This window comes from Monodon monoceros, unplaced genomic scaffold (assembly GCF_005190385.1).
Source record: "Monodon monoceros isolate NGI ecotype Baffin Bay Population unplaced genomic scaffold, NGI_Narwhal_1 Super_Scaffold_22, whole genome shotgun sequence".
Lineage (NCBI taxonomy): Eukaryota > Metazoa > Chordata > Mammalia > Artiodactyla > Monodontidae > Monodon > Monodon monoceros.
This window is the reverse complement of record NW_021703779.1, coordinates 99,664,315-99,682,749: the sequence shown is the minus strand read 5'-3', so window position 1 is coordinate 99,682,749 and position 18,435 is coordinate 99,664,315. Positions and strand designations below refer to the sequence as shown.

General features: G+C 44.3%; 1 protein-coding gene across 5 annotated transcripts in view; it reads right to left on the bottom strand.

Moving 5' to 3' along the window:
• Positions 1-1,878: 1,878 nt before the first annotated feature.
• LONRF3 (LON peptidase N-terminal domain and ring finger 3) overlaps positions 1,879-18,435 on the bottom strand; it is a 37,719-nt gene continuing 21,162 nt past the window's right edge. For 2 of the 5 annotated variants that reach the window (XM_029241457.1, XM_029241459.1), the window contains 6 exons: positions 17,658-17,772; positions 15,380-15,501; positions 13,153-13,311; positions 12,383-12,545; positions 11,221-11,370; positions 3,037-8,100 (listed from right to left, as the gene is read on the bottom strand). In XM_029241457.1, the coding sequence (XP_029097290.1) occupies positions 7,945-8,100; positions 11,221-11,370; positions 12,383-12,545; positions 13,153-13,311; positions 15,380-15,501; positions 17,658-17,772 (865 nt within the window). In that variant the 3' untranslated portion in view covers positions 3,037-7,944. Of the gene's footprint in view, positions 2,052-3,036; positions 8,101-11,220; positions 11,371-12,382; positions 12,564-13,152; positions 13,312-15,379; positions 15,502-17,657; positions 17,773-18,435 lie in introns of those variants that run through there. The other 3 variants (XM_029241454.1, XM_029241455.1, XM_029241456.1) reach the window with 3 other exon arrangements.

Below are 18,435 nucleotides of genomic sequence, written 5' to 3'. Positions count from 1 at the left end.
AAGTGAATGAGTTGGAGGTGCTACGCCCTTCAGGGCCTGGACTAGGAATTACCACTGTCGCTGAGCCTCTATTTTGCTGCCAGTTCCTATAGGCAGAAAGGCCTCTGGTGAACACCCTCCCATCTGAACTTTGAAGTAGAGGTGAGCATCAGAAGACCCCCCTTTTCCACTTATTTTTGAACACACGTCAAAGATTTTATTTAATTCATAATTAATGAGGGAACCAGTAAGATGTCACAACCTGTTCTAGGGAGAATTCAAAGTACCTTATTCTACTTTAAAAACCCCTTCATCTGTGGATTTATAGCCCTGTATTGCTGATGGCCAACAAACCCCCCTGCTTCAGGCATCTGGCCCCCAGTGGGAAAGATTAGGTAGACAGCCTTCTTTTCTTTGTGAAGCTGTTTCATTAATAATGAGGCTTTAAAATCATTCAGGAAAGATGGAAGTGGACCAGTCACTCGATGGGATTACTGGACCTACGAACCAACCTTGAAATCTCTTGCTTCTGGTCTTCCTGTTCAGGTAGATAAATGTCTGTTGGTGGGGGTGGGGAGGCAGTGGTGGGAATACAGCAAACCCAAGGCCCGAGAAGTGAGAGTGGTGGGCTTCATGAGACGCAGTCTAACGACTGTGGAGTGAGACAGCCTGGATCCCAAGCCCAGCCTCCCTGCCTCCCAGCTGCGTGGCCTTCAACAAGTTGCTTTATTTTTCCGAACCGCATCCTCCTCCTCTGTAAATGATGGGTGATAACAGCACCTACCTCAGGACCAACAAGATAATGTGAAGCACAGCACCCAGCACATTGCTCACATTTGGTAAGTGGGAACTGCTCTTTTGCTGTCCCCCTTACTGCAGGTTCCCCAACCGAGTATCCACCAGCTGAGTTGTTCTCCTGGGTCCGTAGCACCGCATGGTGGGCAGCTCATAATACTGGTTAAGGGTGTGGGCTCTGGAATCACACTGCCCAGGTTTTAGTCTGTATGACCCTAGGTAAGTAATGTGCTGCAGTTTACTCCCCTATAACGTGGAACTAGAGATCTACTTCCTAGGTCATAGGGAGGATCCCACAAGAAGCTAAATATTTAAAAACCTAGAAAAGAGCGTGGCATGCAGGAGACACCCAGTGCATGTTAGCAGGGTCTTTGAAAGCCTAAGGGTTTAAGAACGTGACAGTCATTGCTTCCTGAAGACATGACTGCAGTCTTGGTTTGGACATAAGTGGCATCCCCAATCAGGATGGAAGATCAAATCCAGTCACCATGAGAAGAGGATGCCTGAAGTTCTGTCTAGAAGGCGGTGAAAAGGAAGTCACTTCATTTGTCATGATTAACCATTTCCACACCCCTCTTTCCCTCCCTCCTTCCCTCCCACCAGTTGGAACTCATCCCTGTAGACTGCCGGAACTGAAGAGCTTAACTCCATTTGTGCACTTCATGCTTCCCTAGCCCTCCTCCCTGGTCCTCTTACGAAAGTGCTCACGGGCTTGCAGGAGGAGTACGTGGTCCTGAGAATGTAGTTGCACGCCAGGTGTGGCAATGGGCGTCCTGATGGGTCAAAGGGGGCAGTGATCTCCCGTTCCTGAGACCGTGCTGAGTATTTCCGTAACGCACCTCTAATATCCAAGAGAAGCAAGATTTTTATAGCGAAACTGGACTTCTGTTAAGTAAGCTATTTGGGGACTTAATTTCATTGCCCTTGTGGTATCCAGAAATTGTTGATATTGCCTTACTGGGAGGTAGGTGGTGTTCTGCAGGAGGGCTAGAGGGCAACACTTCAATAAGCAGAGGCAAGGGTTTTTCAGGGCTTTCTAATGCAACAATGACACTGGCTAATACATGTGTATAAGTGGACAGTAAACATGGGTGGCCAGTCAATGAGAGGATCAGTTGAAATGGGGAAATCGGCAGAAAACTACGAAGGGTGGGAGAGGTGGGCTCCGAGATCCAGAAGCAGGGCTCCTTGGGGCCTCCGCTCTTCTGCCTTGACCAAGGCATGGCTCTGCACAGGGCTGACCATGGACAAGTCTGGCTGGGAAGCTTCTGCATTGCCTGGAAGAAGCCAATATGGAAAGTATTGACACCATCCCCTTCCCATCATCCCACCTCAGCCCCTCCTGGAGTTAAGAACTCATAAAACATAAGAGGGGAAGGAAATGTTTAAACATCTGAGAGCCTGTGGATTTAGGGCATTTGTCCTTCCCTTCTCTTGCTCCTATCTTATTTTGAGACTGGGAGTTCCTTCTAGGGAGGCATCTTTGGCCCTGGAGAACTCAAAGGGTGGATCCCAGAGGAGAGGAAGCAGCAAGTGTTGGCTTTGGCTTTGCTCAAACAAGACCTTCTTTTTCAATGATCCAATCCAGTTCTCCAGAAAGGATTAGGCAGGCATTCTGGGCAGAAGAACTGCCTCGGAGGGAAGATTGTGCCTTTGGCCAGCGTGTGCTCTATCTCATGAGAACCAGACGGTAGCAGACGAGGCACAGAAGGGCGAAGTCCAACAGAGCCAAGCATCCCCTCTGGGCCCTGGTTGGCAGGAGTTCTGATTTTTCTCAACTACCCGAAAGATCCTGTTACAAAGAACAAGGTCAGGCCCAAGTGGAGTGTTCTATCATTTTGTTTTTTTTTTAAATTGTTTTACTCCTATGTCTTTTTTTCTTCAGTGGTAAAATAGAACCTGTGTAAAGTCCTCAATGGCACGAGACTAACATCTGTACTGTAAAGGAGGTGAGATGTTGCTGAAGCTCTCGTGTCACAGTCAGCTCAGTCGACATTGCTCATTGCCCTAGTCAATTTTACCAATTTTCCTGTCAAAGGGTTCATGCTGTGGGCCTTAGCTTTAGCCTATTGTTGAGAAACCATTTAATTGAAATAAAACGTGTAATTTGCTTTCATGAACATTTTATCATGCCAAAGAAAACAGAGTAGGTAGTGCGCTCTGCTTTAAGCAAACTCAATATATGAATGGATTGACAAATAAAGTAGGGGCAGATTATTAGCAAAAAGGTTCAATATAATTAGTAACAACAAGCTTTTCTGGTGCATTTTTAAACAATTAGTTTAATCAGTTCACACCTGCCTCACTGTCACATACATAAGAGCTCGCTTTCTGAGTGCAGGTCTATTTCCTTGGAAGATCTCCTGGTCAAATGTATTACAACCAATAGGAACAAGAACAAAATAGATGTTCTGATCCCTTTCCTTTCTATTCAGCTTCCATCAAAAAGATACTGGGCTTCCCTGGTGGCACAGTGGTTGAGACTCTGCCTGCCGATGCAGGGGACACGGGTTCGTGTCCCGGTCCGGGAAGATCCCACATGCCGCGGAGCGGCTGGGCCCGTGAGCCATGGCCGCTGAGCCTGCGCGTCCGGAGCCTGTGCTCCGCAACGGGAGAGGCCACAGCAGTGAGAGGCCCACGTAAAAAAAAAAAACAACAAAAAAACTGAAGTTATTTGGGCAATTCTTGCCCTAAAGTATGGGTAGAGTTGTGTTAGATACAAAGTGAGACAACAGGAAACATTTTTTAATGAACAACAAGCTTTCACAGAGACTGTCTATATCACATTGTTATTACAACATAGATGAGCTGAAACTTCTTTTGTACAGATTTAGAGTAAAGAAGACCCTAAAGAGACATCAAGCATATAGAGGTAGTTGAATAGCAATATGGGAAGAAAAAAAAAGCATTATCTTAATTCCCCTTTCAGCTCATTACAGTGCAAGAGTAAAATGGCTGCTTAACAAACAACTGGAATTACAAACACAAAGACACATTTGCCACTGTTTAAATGGCTTGCTGGATATTTTAATCCTGGCATTACTGAGAGCTGCATAAAATGACGGAACTAGTTTATCTAATAAGCTTACGATGCCACATTGAACTATTTGCTCTCCTTTGATTTTGTTGTTGTTTATTATTTTTGCTTTGACTATAGATAAATGTCAAGCAAGTTTTAAAATGATGCATAAGCTACAGTGTTGCTTTGTAAACTTTAAATGGCTAACACAGTCACGAAGCAAAAGCTTGAAAATGACACCAGGAACAGAGATTACAGGCACTTCTCTCTCAAGGTTAATTTAGCTCATTTGAAAATACCCATTTGTAAAGGAAAATGTCTTCATTTCACCTCTGGATGTGCATAATCCAGATTATTAAATAGTCGAACAGTGGGAGCTATCATTCTAAGAGGAACCAAACGTGTACATTTTACTTGGCTCCTTTTCCTTCTTTCTGCACTCAGGAAAGGCCACAAATTGCAGCCCATGCAGCTGGCTGCTTCTCAGAACTGTCTTCTATCAAATCAAAACCTCATTCCTCAAGCCCAAGAATGGGCTGAAAATCTGTCCTTTTCCCTTATTTGGGCTGCCTTCTATTTGCATCTCGATTACATATCTCTGCTATGATTCTGCCTTAGGAAACAGAAATGGATGCAAAGTCAACATGTTGGGAACTCAAGGAATGAGTCCCTGAATAAAACTCCCATCTTGGAAATGGAGTTGGTGAGGGGAAACACAGCCCCCAGCGGGTTCCAGTCTATCAACAGTATGCGATCTATTGACAGTAAGAGACTTCTGAGTGTTGTGAACCAGCCTCAGAGCTCCACTGCTCCAACAGCCAGCCACAGGGGACTATCTGAGCCCAGTCCGGCTCCACAGGCAGAACTGGAAGGGCCACATGTGCAGTGATTCCATGAGTCCCAGCATGCTGCAGCAGCAAGGGGCTAGAAGCAGTCGGCCTTCAGAAAAGGCAAACTGTTGACACAGTCAGTTCTCTACCCCACTGAGTAAGGAGCAAGCACTCTTTTCTCCAAGTTGTCTACAGAAAATTAGTTTTATCATTTTTCATTTTCTACATTTTGCTGGTTATTAGCTAGCAGCAATAGTACAGTACGAAGCAGAAAGGCATAATGTCTGCTTGGTACCTAATATATATACACACATGTACATATATACACAAACACACTCATATATATATATATATATATATATACACACACACACACACATCTATATACACACACACACACCTATATACATACACACACACACACACACACACACAGAAAATAACCTACTAGGAAAAGACTAGGTAAATCACAATAAACAGGAAAATTAGCTGAATAAATGGCACTAACTACCAAGGGGGAAGTCTTGTCCTTCTGGCCTACATTTAACTTTATGTTTTTCCTGTATATACTCTTTATTCCCAAGCTTTGCAGCAAAATAAATTTACAAGCAGTGAAATAGTCATGTCCAATTGATTACCCCATTCAAGTACATATCAAAGAAAGCCAAGGCTTAGCCTTGCACTTTGCCTCCCACCACTACTGAAACAAAAGCTTGCTGTAAAACAGTCCAAATGTGTATCCAGGCTACTGAGAGAAAAGTGCAATTCTGCCTAGCCAAGCTACATTTGCTGGAGTTAGGTCCTCTCTTATCAACGTGAAATATTCTATGATGTAGAATTTTATACATTTTGGAGAGCAGGAAGTGATGAGATGGTTATTCTAATGGAGCTAGAACTTAAGGCTTTCGTTATATCAGAAATTCTAGACCTCCAAACAACACTAATTTTTAGCCCTCTTGAAAGAGGAAAAATTTGCTGGTATGGGATTCTCCCTTATCTCTGACCCTAATTTGTTTTCCAGTCTTTTCATTTTCCCAAACAGACTTGACCCCCAAAGGCATTACATGTAAATATTTCATCAAGTTATGGTCTGAAAATCAGAGGTGTGGATTCCCCCAACCAAGGTTAAAGGAATTGGAAATGGGTATTGTGTGTAAAGGCAGGGTTTTACGCCAATGTAGTCCCCGATGATATTCTGTAACTATGAATAATCTAATCATAGCTACTATTTGTTGAATGACTCCTATGTGCTAGGCACTATGCTAAGTGATGTATATATATTACCTCATGTAATGTTATAAGAACCCTACATGCAGTATTTATCCCCACCACTTGCTAGTTGACAAACTGGTGCTCAGAAAAAGTGAAATCACAAAAGTAACACATCTAGCAATCCAAGACACTTATGACCCTTTTCTTTCTTGCATTTACACTAGACAGTAGGAAATTACTGTCCTAGGACTGTGTTATGAGCACATGGTTGGGCACCAGGTGGGAGAGGGAGCCTTTCATTTCCTCCTACCTGAGCCTTGTAGAGTTTGCTTAGGCAGTAACCACGCCTATGCTTCCATTCTTTACCAGCCCAGTTGGGCTCCAAACATCAAACCTGGTAACATAATGTTCTGACAACACGGTGTTCATTAAGAAAGTGCGGAAAAGGTTATTTGGTTTCTGCTTACATGAATCTCTTTTTTGTTGCCTGGATCATCTCATTCTCCCTTTTCTGTTTCTGGCCACAGGTGGTGATGGAAGAAGTCAGACTGATTACTTGAGGCATTAACCTCTAGCGGGAACAGAGTGGATGGGCTGTGTGTGAGTCTCGCACTGCAGCTGTCCAGAGTCACATGGGGGGAGAATAATTTGCGTGAAGGTAGGAACAACACGATTCACTTCTTCGCTGTCCTAATCTTTTCACTCTGTCATTATAACACTCCTGTTTTCAGGTTGTCCTGGCACTAAAGAAATCAAACTGGCACTAAGCAAGCTAAACAAGACCTCACTCTTACCCCCTTTACCACTATTCTTCCCCTGTATTGAAATCTTTGGCCCATCTCAGTGAGGAGGAAAGACCGTGTTTAGATAAAATCATGGATTAATTGCTTCCTTTGAAAAGATTTAAAAGCCAAAAAGATAGTTTGAGGGTTTCTTAAAGGGTTCTACCCTCTTTCCTGGCTTCTTTACACTTTTAATAATGAACCGTCCTTCATCAAGTGTTTGCACACACGCTAGCCAGGCCCTGATCCTCAGAACCCTGGGAAGAGGTGAGGTATGGAGGCTAGCTGGGCATGGCTGTGACACGCCAGACTGAAAACCATTACCTCTGAAGGGTTAAATATTATCCTGCCTGAAAGTCCCATTACTAACTGCCCTGGGGAGAAATTAAGATGTAATTAGATTGCTGAAATAAATGCCTATAAGAGATTGTAATAGAAGACACTCCTCTAATTCCTCTCTTGATTCCAGGAAAATAATTCCTTCATCCTGGCTCTGTATGACACATAGAAAATGGATTACTTTTATTGTACCCTGACTTATTCCACAACCTATGCCAAATCCCTTAAGTATTTTATATTGTTGGATTCAAACTGAAAGCAGAATAGAATCTGTAAGGATAGATGATCTTGGCATGATTCTGAACTTCCTTTAAGCATCCAATGGGATAGATACAAAGATGGTTCAAGAACTGGGATCAAATGTAGCAAAAACCGTTAAAGCAGAAATTGCACATTTCTAGTATTGTTACTTCCCCCTAGGTACATGGTAAACCACATCAATAAATAAAGCAGTAGTTTTCAGTGATGCCCACTTGAATCGTTACAAACACACATGTAGCAAAGAAGGATACGGTAGCGCAGAAAATAAATTATTAACACAGAAGAAAGTATGAACGCTATTTTACACACTGCTATATAAAGTATGAACCATTTGGAATGACACCTCAAAAGTCAGTGAAATAATGCAGCAACATGATTAGTAACTGGGCATCACATTTCAACCACACAGTCATTCGTCTATGAAAGACAGAAAATTAACACAAGATCACTTTAAACTTTGAGAAAATTTTTTTTCTTCTGGGCTCGTAGACACAACCTCTGCTGTGCATGTAGCTGTGCAGCATGTCAAGAAGCATCTTAAGAAAGAAAGTTTCAAACAGGTCACATTCTTTTGGTCTTTCCACTTAATTTCCTTCTGATCAATAGCAGGCTAATGCCTCTGTTTGATACTCCCTTCTAAGATGTTATTGCGATTAGGTATATTTACAAGATGACTCCCCCACGGTGGGGAGGGGAGCATGGGAGCTCCTTCTCAGCAATCCACTCACTAGTTTTGGTTTCGGGATATAAAGGCCAGGACTCGCCGAATACCGTTCAGTCTATCCTTTAGGGACCTCATGGCTAGGAACGGGAGCTGAGCTCGGCTTTCCAACGGAAGAACCGCTAATGTCCACCAGCACCAGGCCGGGCCATTGGGGTTGATCTGCAAGAGAAATGCAATGGGTTCGTCTTATTCCTGTGCAAGTGATCCTAGCCTGTAGGCTTCCAAAGTTGCCAGGAAACATCCCAGGTGGAAAACTGCTTCCGTGTGTGGCAGGGACTGCTAATTACCCCCCATCTCTATTTCCCTTTATCTTAGCTGGGCATACAGCCACCCAGGGGGTGGGGGTGGGAAGGCTACGTTTCTCAGCCTCCCTTGCAGCTAGGTGAGGCCATAAGACAAAGTCCTGGCTAAGGAGATGTAAAAGGCAGTGATAAGTGTAGCTTCTAGGCCATGCTCTGGGAAGGGGGCATGCGCCCTCACTTTCCTCTTTCTCTCCCCTTCCCCTAGCTAGAACACAGACATGCTGATGATCAGCCTTTTTCAATCAGGAGGATGAGGGCAACACTCAAAGGGCTTTGTCAGGAAGGAGCCTGGGTCCGAATGATCTCACGGAACAGGGATGCCCCAGCCCTCCATCTCTATGACTTACACTCTCTATCTAGTTTAAGCTACAGTTATTTTGGGTAGTGGTTAAAGCAAACACATCAATTTCCTAACAAATACACCACACCTTCTAGCCAGTGTGATTTTACAAGCTGAACTGTCTACTACAGTCGGCCCTCCATATCCATGGATTCAACCAACTACGGATCAAAACTGGTTGGTTGAATCTGTAGATGTGAAACCTGTAGATGCAGAGGGCTGACCGTACTCATTGCACTACATAATTTTATAGAAGGGGTTTTGGTATCCATGGGGCCTCCTAGAACCAAACCCCCATGGATACTGAGAGACAGCTACTCAGCCTCTTCCACCTCTTAGATTCTGTTTAGGCCCTTTGGCCTGAGGCATAGAGCATATGGGTCTTCAGTTCTCATGACCCCTTAGGCTTTGCATGTCTCTTACCTCCATTTCCCTGTTTCTGGCTGAAGGCAACAGAGTCCACACATGCCAGCTCACTAAACGGGGCCACGGCTAGCTTCTCCCCTAAAACCAGAGCCTATGATTCACAGCCCCAAAGCACAGCAATCCCACTTCGCAAAAACTCCAATTGGAAAACACAGTCACATAGAAATATATTCCATCCCAGGTTTCCTCTAATAAAGAGCTTTCCTATCCTACAGTGATCCTGCACCAAAATTCTGTTTGTCAGCAGCGTCCCAGGTACACATTGCAGACATTGGTGACTTAATTTCCTACTAAGCCCCAAATGAGCTTTCTGCCCACACCCTTCAGAAGGTTGGCTTTAGGACTGCAGAGAACCACATTCTACACACGGGATTGTTTGTTTGCTTCCAAACTGGTCACCTGATTCTCCCACAACCTTCACTGCCTCTTTGCTTCTCTGTGCCTCTAGCTCCATTTGGATTCTTTTTGTCCCTCACTACAGTCTGTAACGTGTTATCCCTCCTATGATGAGTTCTGAACGTTAGATTGCCATATCCTGAACTGTATTTCCCAGGATCGTTAACAAAGATGTTTAAGCTGATGTGAATACACGTGGTGGTTCCTAAGAAACCTCCTGCGGAGGCTTAGAACATTCTTATTAATGGGACCACTGGGGCTACAGCATTGACTCGATCAAACTGGATGGGTTTTATTTTTTCTGCTGCTGCTGCCGCCAAAGCAACAGTCCTAATAAGAAGTGAAATGAAACCCAAGATTTCGGCTTTCTGTGTCACCGAGCCCTTATGAATCACACGGTGGCACCTGTGTTTTGTCTTGTGGAAGATGCTGTTACCATTGCTGATCGCTATCTTCTGCCTGACTAGGGGAGAATGCTTTCCAGAAGGTGAAGGGGAACATTCAGCTTGACCATGAGGTTTCTCAGAGCTCTGCCGTAGTCCTGAGTCACAGTGGCCCAGAGCCAGGAGCTGGATCATCTGGAAGCAATGGCCTTTCTCCCTCCAACATTCACGATGCCTTTGAATGGGGGTGGGAAAAGGAGCCACCTCTGTGGCCCGGAGAAAACAAGACAGTGCAGCGCATTAGGGAACAGACTGGTGTTTTACAGCCTCGGAACGCAAGAGGAAGAAGGGACTTTAGAGACCTCCTCGTCTACCTCCCTCATTTCAGAGATGGGCGAAAAAGTCAGAAAGGGGAAAGGACTTAGCCGAGGTCACACAGCTAGAGAGGTAAGTAGGACCAGTTTTTTGGCATGGAAGTCAGGATATACATATTCTATTTTACTATTGTGATAAAGTCAGGAATGAGTACAGGGAAAGAATCAAGGAAGTTATGGAGGCGATTATGTAGGAACCAGGTCAGAATGTGGAAAGGTGATGGTGGGAAAATATTTGACTAAGATATCTCCAGCCTTGTCCTAGAGAGAGTATTCCCCGATGTACACCAGGCAAACAAAGCTTGGTGAAACTTAACTACCTCCACTTTCCTGGAGAGCTTCAGATCTGCAGCTTGATCTCTCAAATGGACCTGTCCCTCCGGGAAACAGACTGATCCAGTAGAATCTAATGAACTCTTTTCTAGTATAACTCAGCCAAGGGTAAATTTAAGGATTGGGTCAGTTGTCTCAGGAAAACTTGTTCATCCCTGATGAGGACAATGGCAGGGGTCTGGACCTGCAGGGCTAAGCGTGGAGGGACCTGGGGGTGAAAGGTTTCTGTGATCCTGCAGTTGGAAGCCTGTAAGGCGGCTGGCCCTAGCTCCTCACTCCTTGCTCCTGCAGCAATCAGGGAGAGAGTTATGAAGCCTCCAGGAAGTGGCAGCCTTTGGTCTCAGCTCCCTAGGTACCCTTCTCTTAAGCCTGGCCTTTTGTGAATCCTGTCACCCTAACACATCATCATGGTGGGAATCTGGACTCACAATTAAAGGTTCTTCTGTTGATGGTGCCTGTGTTCCCATCCTCTCACTTAACTAATCTCTTAAAACCTATCTTGGATCCAAGTTCCTACTGCTTTACTTTAGTTCCTCCAGTTCTGATTTGGGGTCCTTTTGTTCTTACCCATGATGCCTACTGCCCGGCCAAACAAGACCGATTCGGATCCATCTTCCTCTCTACGCTAAATTTGCTGGGTGGAAACCACACATGCATCTAATCACAAACCCTAGGCTCTCTCATCCGGTGGGGGTGACTGCTTACAAAGAGACATTTTTATATACCTGGGGATCAGCATCTTTCTCTGGCATTGGACCAAAATGATTGAGTATCCGATTCTTCAGAGATGATTTGAGTGAATGAAACCATGATGACGCTTGCTCATAGACACAGTTATGTAATCCCATGAGCTCAGCACAATCCTCTCCTTGAACCTGAAAGTATCAAAGTGGAAGTGAAGCATTCTGTACCTTCTCCCTCATGCTTAGAGCCCCTTTTGACACCTGCCTATTTGAGCATCCATCCTGTCATCCTACGGGAAGACCTGCCCTTCTTGGCTTTCTCCTGTGTAGTACGTGAAAGGCTCCTCAACCAGAGGATGGACTGTGTGTAAATATTGCTGAGGGTGGAGGACACAGAAAGGTTCAGCTGGGCAAATGAGCTGAAACAGCCAGACATATAGAAAACCAGTGATGCTAACTGGCCTGAGTGGAGGCGTGCTGTTAAACTAGGTTGTGTTTGTTCACGCCTCTCTCCTTTCCATTTTTTAAACATCTGCTTTCCCGCTGCTCCCGGGAAGAGGGAGCAGTGTCTGTGTCTCCGTATGTAACTTTATCTTCCAAGTCAAATACATTTATTCGTTGAGCAAATGTTTATTAATCTTGTACTATGCAGTGAATGTAAATATAAACGCTTATGGGATCATTTACCTCTCCTTCTACCCGTTAGTTCAGAAAGCCAAGGATTAACTGGACATGTCATCTTTCTGCCTTATGGGATGATGCATTATTGGGAAGGGCTCTTGGCCAGGCTGCACATTTAAAAACAGACATGTGCATGTGAATCTACAATTATCTCAAAAGAAAAAGGTTTAAAATATAAATAAAGCAAAAAATAAAATACGTATGTATAGATCCAGCGCCAGATCTTGGCATCCCTGGCAGAGACCTAACTCCTATGCTGAATGGGCCCCAGGGTTGGCCTGGCTTGGCATCTCTTATGCATGAATATAAATCAGCAACTAAGCAGGGAAAGCCCAGACAAGGGGCGCAATCACTGCCATTCCACAATCGAACAGCAACCTGGCAGCACTCAATGTGGCAGCAGCAAATCGGTGAGAAATCCCAGGGCCCCCATCCATGCCCAGAAATCCTTTTGCAATCATCTTGGTCTGCCAAGCTACAGGGCTAGCTTGCCTTCAGGATTCGTGGCACTGGCCACCCTCACCTTTTGGTCTTCAATGTATTCGATGTCAGCTGTGTTGTAACCATCCCGCTGGCCCTGATGGAGGACCTTGAAGCGCCTCTTGCCTATGCTGTCGACCACTGAGCGGCCATCAGCAAAGAATTGAACATTTCTGATCTCTAGGATGCAGCCATATTCCGCAAACCTGTTTATGGGGAATGGACTCAAGAAAGTAAATTCTTGATGAGCTGTTTCCCTGGCCTGCGCACCTCCCCCCATTTTTATAACCCCATGCTGGGCCTTGAGGGACTTCCGCCTTCTTGCCTGTCCCAGGGTCTATAGCTGCAATAACACCACAGGCAGTGCCTGTATGAGAAAAAATTTTAATGTGTAACTGCTACCATTTATTGTACTGTGCTCAGTACTTTATGTGCATTATTAACTCACCAATCCTCCCAACAAACCCAACGAGGTAGGCACTATTATTGTACCCACTTTACAGATAAGGAAACTGAGTCACCCAAGGTTCAGTAACTTGCCCGAAGTCAAACTTGCTCCAAGGATGGAGCCAGAATATGAACCCAGGCAGTTTGACTCCAGGGACCACACTCCTATAAAACACGTTTTAGACTATATACCACCTGTTTAACAAAAGGTTGATCCTGGGGTTCCTTTAAACAGGCAGCCTCTCACACGGTAAACTAGGGGCCAGAGGGACCCTGATCCTTACAAATGCTCCTGGGAGGGCCCCAAAGTAAAACAAAAAACCCTTTCCACCCAACCTCCGTTTACTTGCATAGCTCCTCACTTACCTTTTGACAGGATCTCCAAGGCACATGCCAAACTGTCGTGTGCCTGTCTCAATGCATCTACGAATCATCAGACGGTAACAAGGCTCAAAGATGTGCAGGGGACAAGGAACCGTGGGATATGCCATGGTACACACGAAAATAGGCACGTTCTTATTTAAGCTGTCAGGAAGAGCAAAGGACATGCATCTCACAGCATTGAAGCAGAACACAGAAAGGTTGGTCAAATTTCACCATGTGGTTCCCCCGCAGGAAGGCAAGGAGACATCAAGTTGAGGCTGATAAAAAATACTAAAATGCATCTGGTGCTGTGGGCTGAATCCCATTATCCGGTGCACAGGTTAGCCTAAGGGCTACGATTAAAATTGACCTTCTACACATTCTAATTTGGGTAATGAAGGTCTCTAGTACCTTAACATTGTCAGTGATAGTTATACCTCACACTTTTCTTTCTTTCTTTCATGCTCTCCACTCCAAACAATCTCTCCAGGTGTCTTGCTGGCAGTATGGGGAAGGGTGGTAAAAGTGGACCCAGCTCTCCAAAGGAATGGTAGGAAAATCTCTGCAAGACCCCCGTGAACATCTCACATATTTGCAAAGCCCCCAGAGGATCTGCATGGCAGGCCCAGCTGGGAGGAGGAGGGAGCAGTGGAGAGGCAAGAGTAATCTAGCCCAGTGATGTTCAAACACTCCTGTGTGTGCATCAGAATCACCGGAGGCCCTTAAACACAGACAACAGGCCACTGCACCCCCCCCAGAGACACTGGTGCAGTAGCTCTGAAATCGACACCTACGAGTCTGCCTCTCAACATGTGCCCACGAAGACTCAGACACATGGCCTGATGGGGAACCACCAACCGGGCCAGCTCCTGCTGGATCACTGTTATTTTATTTGTCTAGTAAATCCAATACAGGGACATCTGAACATAAACTTACCAATAGATATATAGGATCATTTGCCCAAATCTCAAAAGGATTAAATTTAGGATTCCTTTTAAGAGAAATCCACCTAGTATATTCCAGTGTTTGTCAATCAGACATTAAATGGTATTTGAGAAGAGGGCCCAGAGAGACTCAAGGTGAACTTAAGAATCAGAAATAAAGATAAAGATGCCTTGAGTAGATCTAATATGTTAATGAGCAAAGAACGATTTCATTTCTGGCTCCCCAGCACAGCGTGTTATTCAAAGTGAGAGGCACAAACAAACCGGTGGCAGTTTAGAAATGTTCTCTACAGGGTGAGCACAAAACCAGAACAGCTTTTGCCATCGGGAACTCTGCCCCCAGAATGCTGTGAGAATTCCACCAGGGATGGGGAGATGGGGGGTCAGCAGTATGAGAGACAGAAATTAGTGATTTCCTTCCTGCTTTTTCTGCTAGGTGAGTTGTTCTTCCAGCCAGGCAGAGAGCCTGGAGCCTTGCTTCTTTCTCCACCCCCACTCTCTACCTCTCACAATACCTGTGATGGAAGAGGAAGCATAATAACAAGCAGCATTCCTACTATTGCTTTTATTAAGTGCTTACTACACACTAGCTCATCTGACCTTCGTAACAAGTCTATTATTATCCCCAAGTTACAGATGAGGAGACTGAGGCCCAGAGACGTTAAGTGGCAACACTGCATCATAAGCCCAGGTCTGGCTGATATCAAAGTTCTTAACCTCATAGAACCTCCTTATGTACCTGAAAACCGTCTTCTGGATACAGCTGACCCTTGAACAACACGGGGGTTAGGGGCGCCAACCCTCTGCCCAGTTGAAAATCAGCATATAACTTAAGAGTCGCCCTCGGTATCCGAAGTTCCTCCGTATCCGCGGTTCTGCATTCGTGGATTCAACCAACCACGGATCGGATAGTGTAGGACTATAATATTTACTACTGAAAAAGATCCACGCATACGTGGAACCGCGCAGTTCAAATCCATGTTGTTTAAGGGTCAACTGCACTTCATTAAGCCCCCCTGATTAAATTGTTCCAATAATTTGGTATCCGTGATACCCAGTTACTAGTGCCAATATGTGACCTGGTCAGTGGTTCGGCTTAGGCTTCTTCAGTGCGTGCTGGTAAATGAACAACTGGCTTTCTGGGGATGGAGCGGGTAAGCCCTTGTTACAGCATTTGCCAATTTCTGCGGTGTAAATACTCTCACTGTGGCCAATTTCAAGCTACCAACATGGTATCACTAAATGAGGCGTTAGGAGGGAATGTACAGCAATGTGCATATGCATACTTAGAAAGTTCTTCCATTTCCTCTTCATAAAGCCTTCTTCGTTCCTTGAGTTCTTCTGGAAGGAATTTAGCTATTAGCTCTTCCATTATGACATTTTTACTGTATTTTCTTGATGCCAAGCACTATACGGGGAACAAGGCAATTAGATATTATGCAGTCATCAGAAAAACACAAAGCACACTGGAGTAATTTAGACCCACACATTGGCAGCTGACACCATCATAATGTATGTATTCTCTGCAGGTTAGAGTTTAGCTTAAAAAACCCCACATGCAATGAATTACTTTTATAATTAGAAAAGTTATTTTAAAAAGGGGAAAAGACCTGCAATGGAGTTTTAAAAATGTCATAGCTTTCCCACAACGCTGAAATTGATTGAGATCATATTCTTGTCAAAAAAGGGAGAAAATCCTTTCCTTTCCTTTTCCTGATTATTGCGTTTATAAGCTCCCAGAAATGGTCTCCATCTGGGATATGATAAAAGTCCGTGGTCAAAAGGTTCAGGGAACTAAAAAGCAATTTTCAATTATTGATCCTTTCCTGCTGTGCCCCACTCCCAACCCCACCCCAATGCTTGGGCTTCGGGATATTTCAAGTCTATATATTATATAGTTTTTTCTCCTCTAACTTTAGTTTTAAAAAGAAAAGCTATACTGGTGATTTCATTTGCCTATTTTTTTTTTATTATACCGTCTAGGTATCACTGGATTTATGTTATAAACCCTGATTTCATAACCTAACTCGGGCTCAGTTGTCAATTGTCACTATTACTCTCCTCCCAAACACCCCTAGTCCGTGCATATCCAGGGATCTGTAAGGAGTGGGTGTTTGTGTGAACCAGGCAATGGGAACGAAAACATCTGCAGAGAACTGCTGGCTATGGAAACCAGCCACACAGACCCAGCAGGGGGAGCTCCTGAGTATAAAACGGCAGGCTTCAGACATTTTTTCCTTTCCCAGTACGGGCTACGTCTGCTTATTGCGCAGTGAACATGATCGGAATAAGATATTTCTCTCTCTGGAAAATGGTGCAAGTGTGACCCTGTGCGAAGACACAGGGATAGATGGGAATATCTTCTAGCCCCTAAGACCAGGACCTCACAGCCTCTGCCTCCACGATGCCTTCTCAGCCACTGCCATTGCCTGGCTGCAGAAAAACCGGCTGCTTTGACCAGTCCCAGTCTTTGGGGAAAAGCAATGACTCAGGAGGTAGCCTCTCTAAGAAGGAGGTGACTCCTCCGCTGATGCTGAAACAAAAACCCAGTAAACGTACATACTAAAATTTTAACGGTAGATTTTCCTTCTTTCTGTTAATCTGAATGTTGTAGTGTTGCCACAACACCAATGTATTATTGAAGTATAAGGACCATGGGCTTCTCACCTACAATCAGGACAGCAAATACCACCTCTTCACCTAGGCCAGATATGACATTGACCCTGCCCCGCAGCCCAATACACAGCCTCAGGGCTATCCTGGATGATTATTTCACTCCCTTCCCTTAATTTAAATGTTGGGGTGTTGGGAAAGATTGACACATGACTCCTCTGGATCTACATTCACCTAGAGATAGTCTTGCATCATCTCCAACCTCTCCTCAGGGATGACAGGGGTCAAGGAACATTTATACTGATTGTAAAATATGGCACACAAGTCCCTGGGGTGGGGGGACAAGATGGATGCCCAGATCTGCTTGTGCTATAGAAAATTACAGCAAGTCCATTTGAAAGACAAAGGTGGCAGTTTGGGTGATTCATTTTAGAGAATCTGGAAGCCCCAGAGATTTTCCAGCAGACAAATGTCTGCTAATAAGTACAGTGGCAGCTGAGGAGTGGGGCAAGGACCACAATGAAGGTCTGTGAGGTTTTCCTGGGGACCTGGGAGTGATCTCTTCAAACCACAGAATAAACATTGATGATAAGGAGACATCGGAGCTCATCTAGTCCAAGCCCAGGGAGGACAAAAGATTCACCCAACATGACAGTGAATCAGGTGCCATGATGGGATTAGAACAAGAATCCATGTTTATCATCATTTTGATACTTTTGTCTCCAACACAAATTAATTTCACTACTGACAGTTCATAAAAAGCTAGATGTTGCCTCATTTCCCTGGAGGACTTTGTGGAGAGGGGAGGGGTGGCTCTAAGACAGGAGAAATAAATGGTCTGAGGGGGTGTTTTGCTCTAGCACAGTGCAGTGGCTTGGGATCCAATAGGATGCTGTCTTCGTACCCAATTCCCAATAAGCTAACCCAATCAAGAAAGAAAGAACGTTTTACCTGTGAAAGACCATCTTTGCACAGTGGGCACTTCGCATTGTGATCTAGGCATCTTTCAAGGCATTTTAAGCAAAAGGTGTGTCCACAAGGTGTTGTGACTGGCTCATAGAATAATCTGAAATTTAGGAATCAGAAGGCAAGAAAACTGCAATCAGACCAAACATGAAAGACAGAGCTATTCAATGTTCAGGTGTTATAGTATTATTTGGGAAATTCTATGTGCCGGGGTGGGAGGGGGTTCTTTTTCCTTTTTTTTTAAAAAAAAAAACCCTGCTGTTGTTGCAGTTCAGAAAAGCATTTGCTTTTTATTTCTGAGCTGGATTTAAATGCATTAAATTATGCATTTATTAAAATTTAGGACATAGCTAGATCATTTTGTAACATTAGTTCTAGTCAGTCTCTTCCAGGGCATCCACACTTTTTTCCCTGTCAGGTCCTAGAGAAATGAAGATGAATGCCCAGAGTGTCTTGAATAGATTCCATTCTAAAATACTTAGCCAACCTGTTCACCTGAATATATGTAAACACATAGATAAACAAACACACACTCCCATATTTAAGTACTTTATATCATATTACACTGGAAAAAGACTAGGCTTATTTGCTAACCGTGATTCCATTTTTCACCTAAGCAATGTTTACAGCCTGAAGGATCTCAAAATTGCACCTGTAACAAACATAACTGCCTTTTACATGGATGGATCATTTTCCTAGGGACAACAGAGTAATATTATTAATGTGCTTACTGATGGATAGACAGACAGACACATACATATAT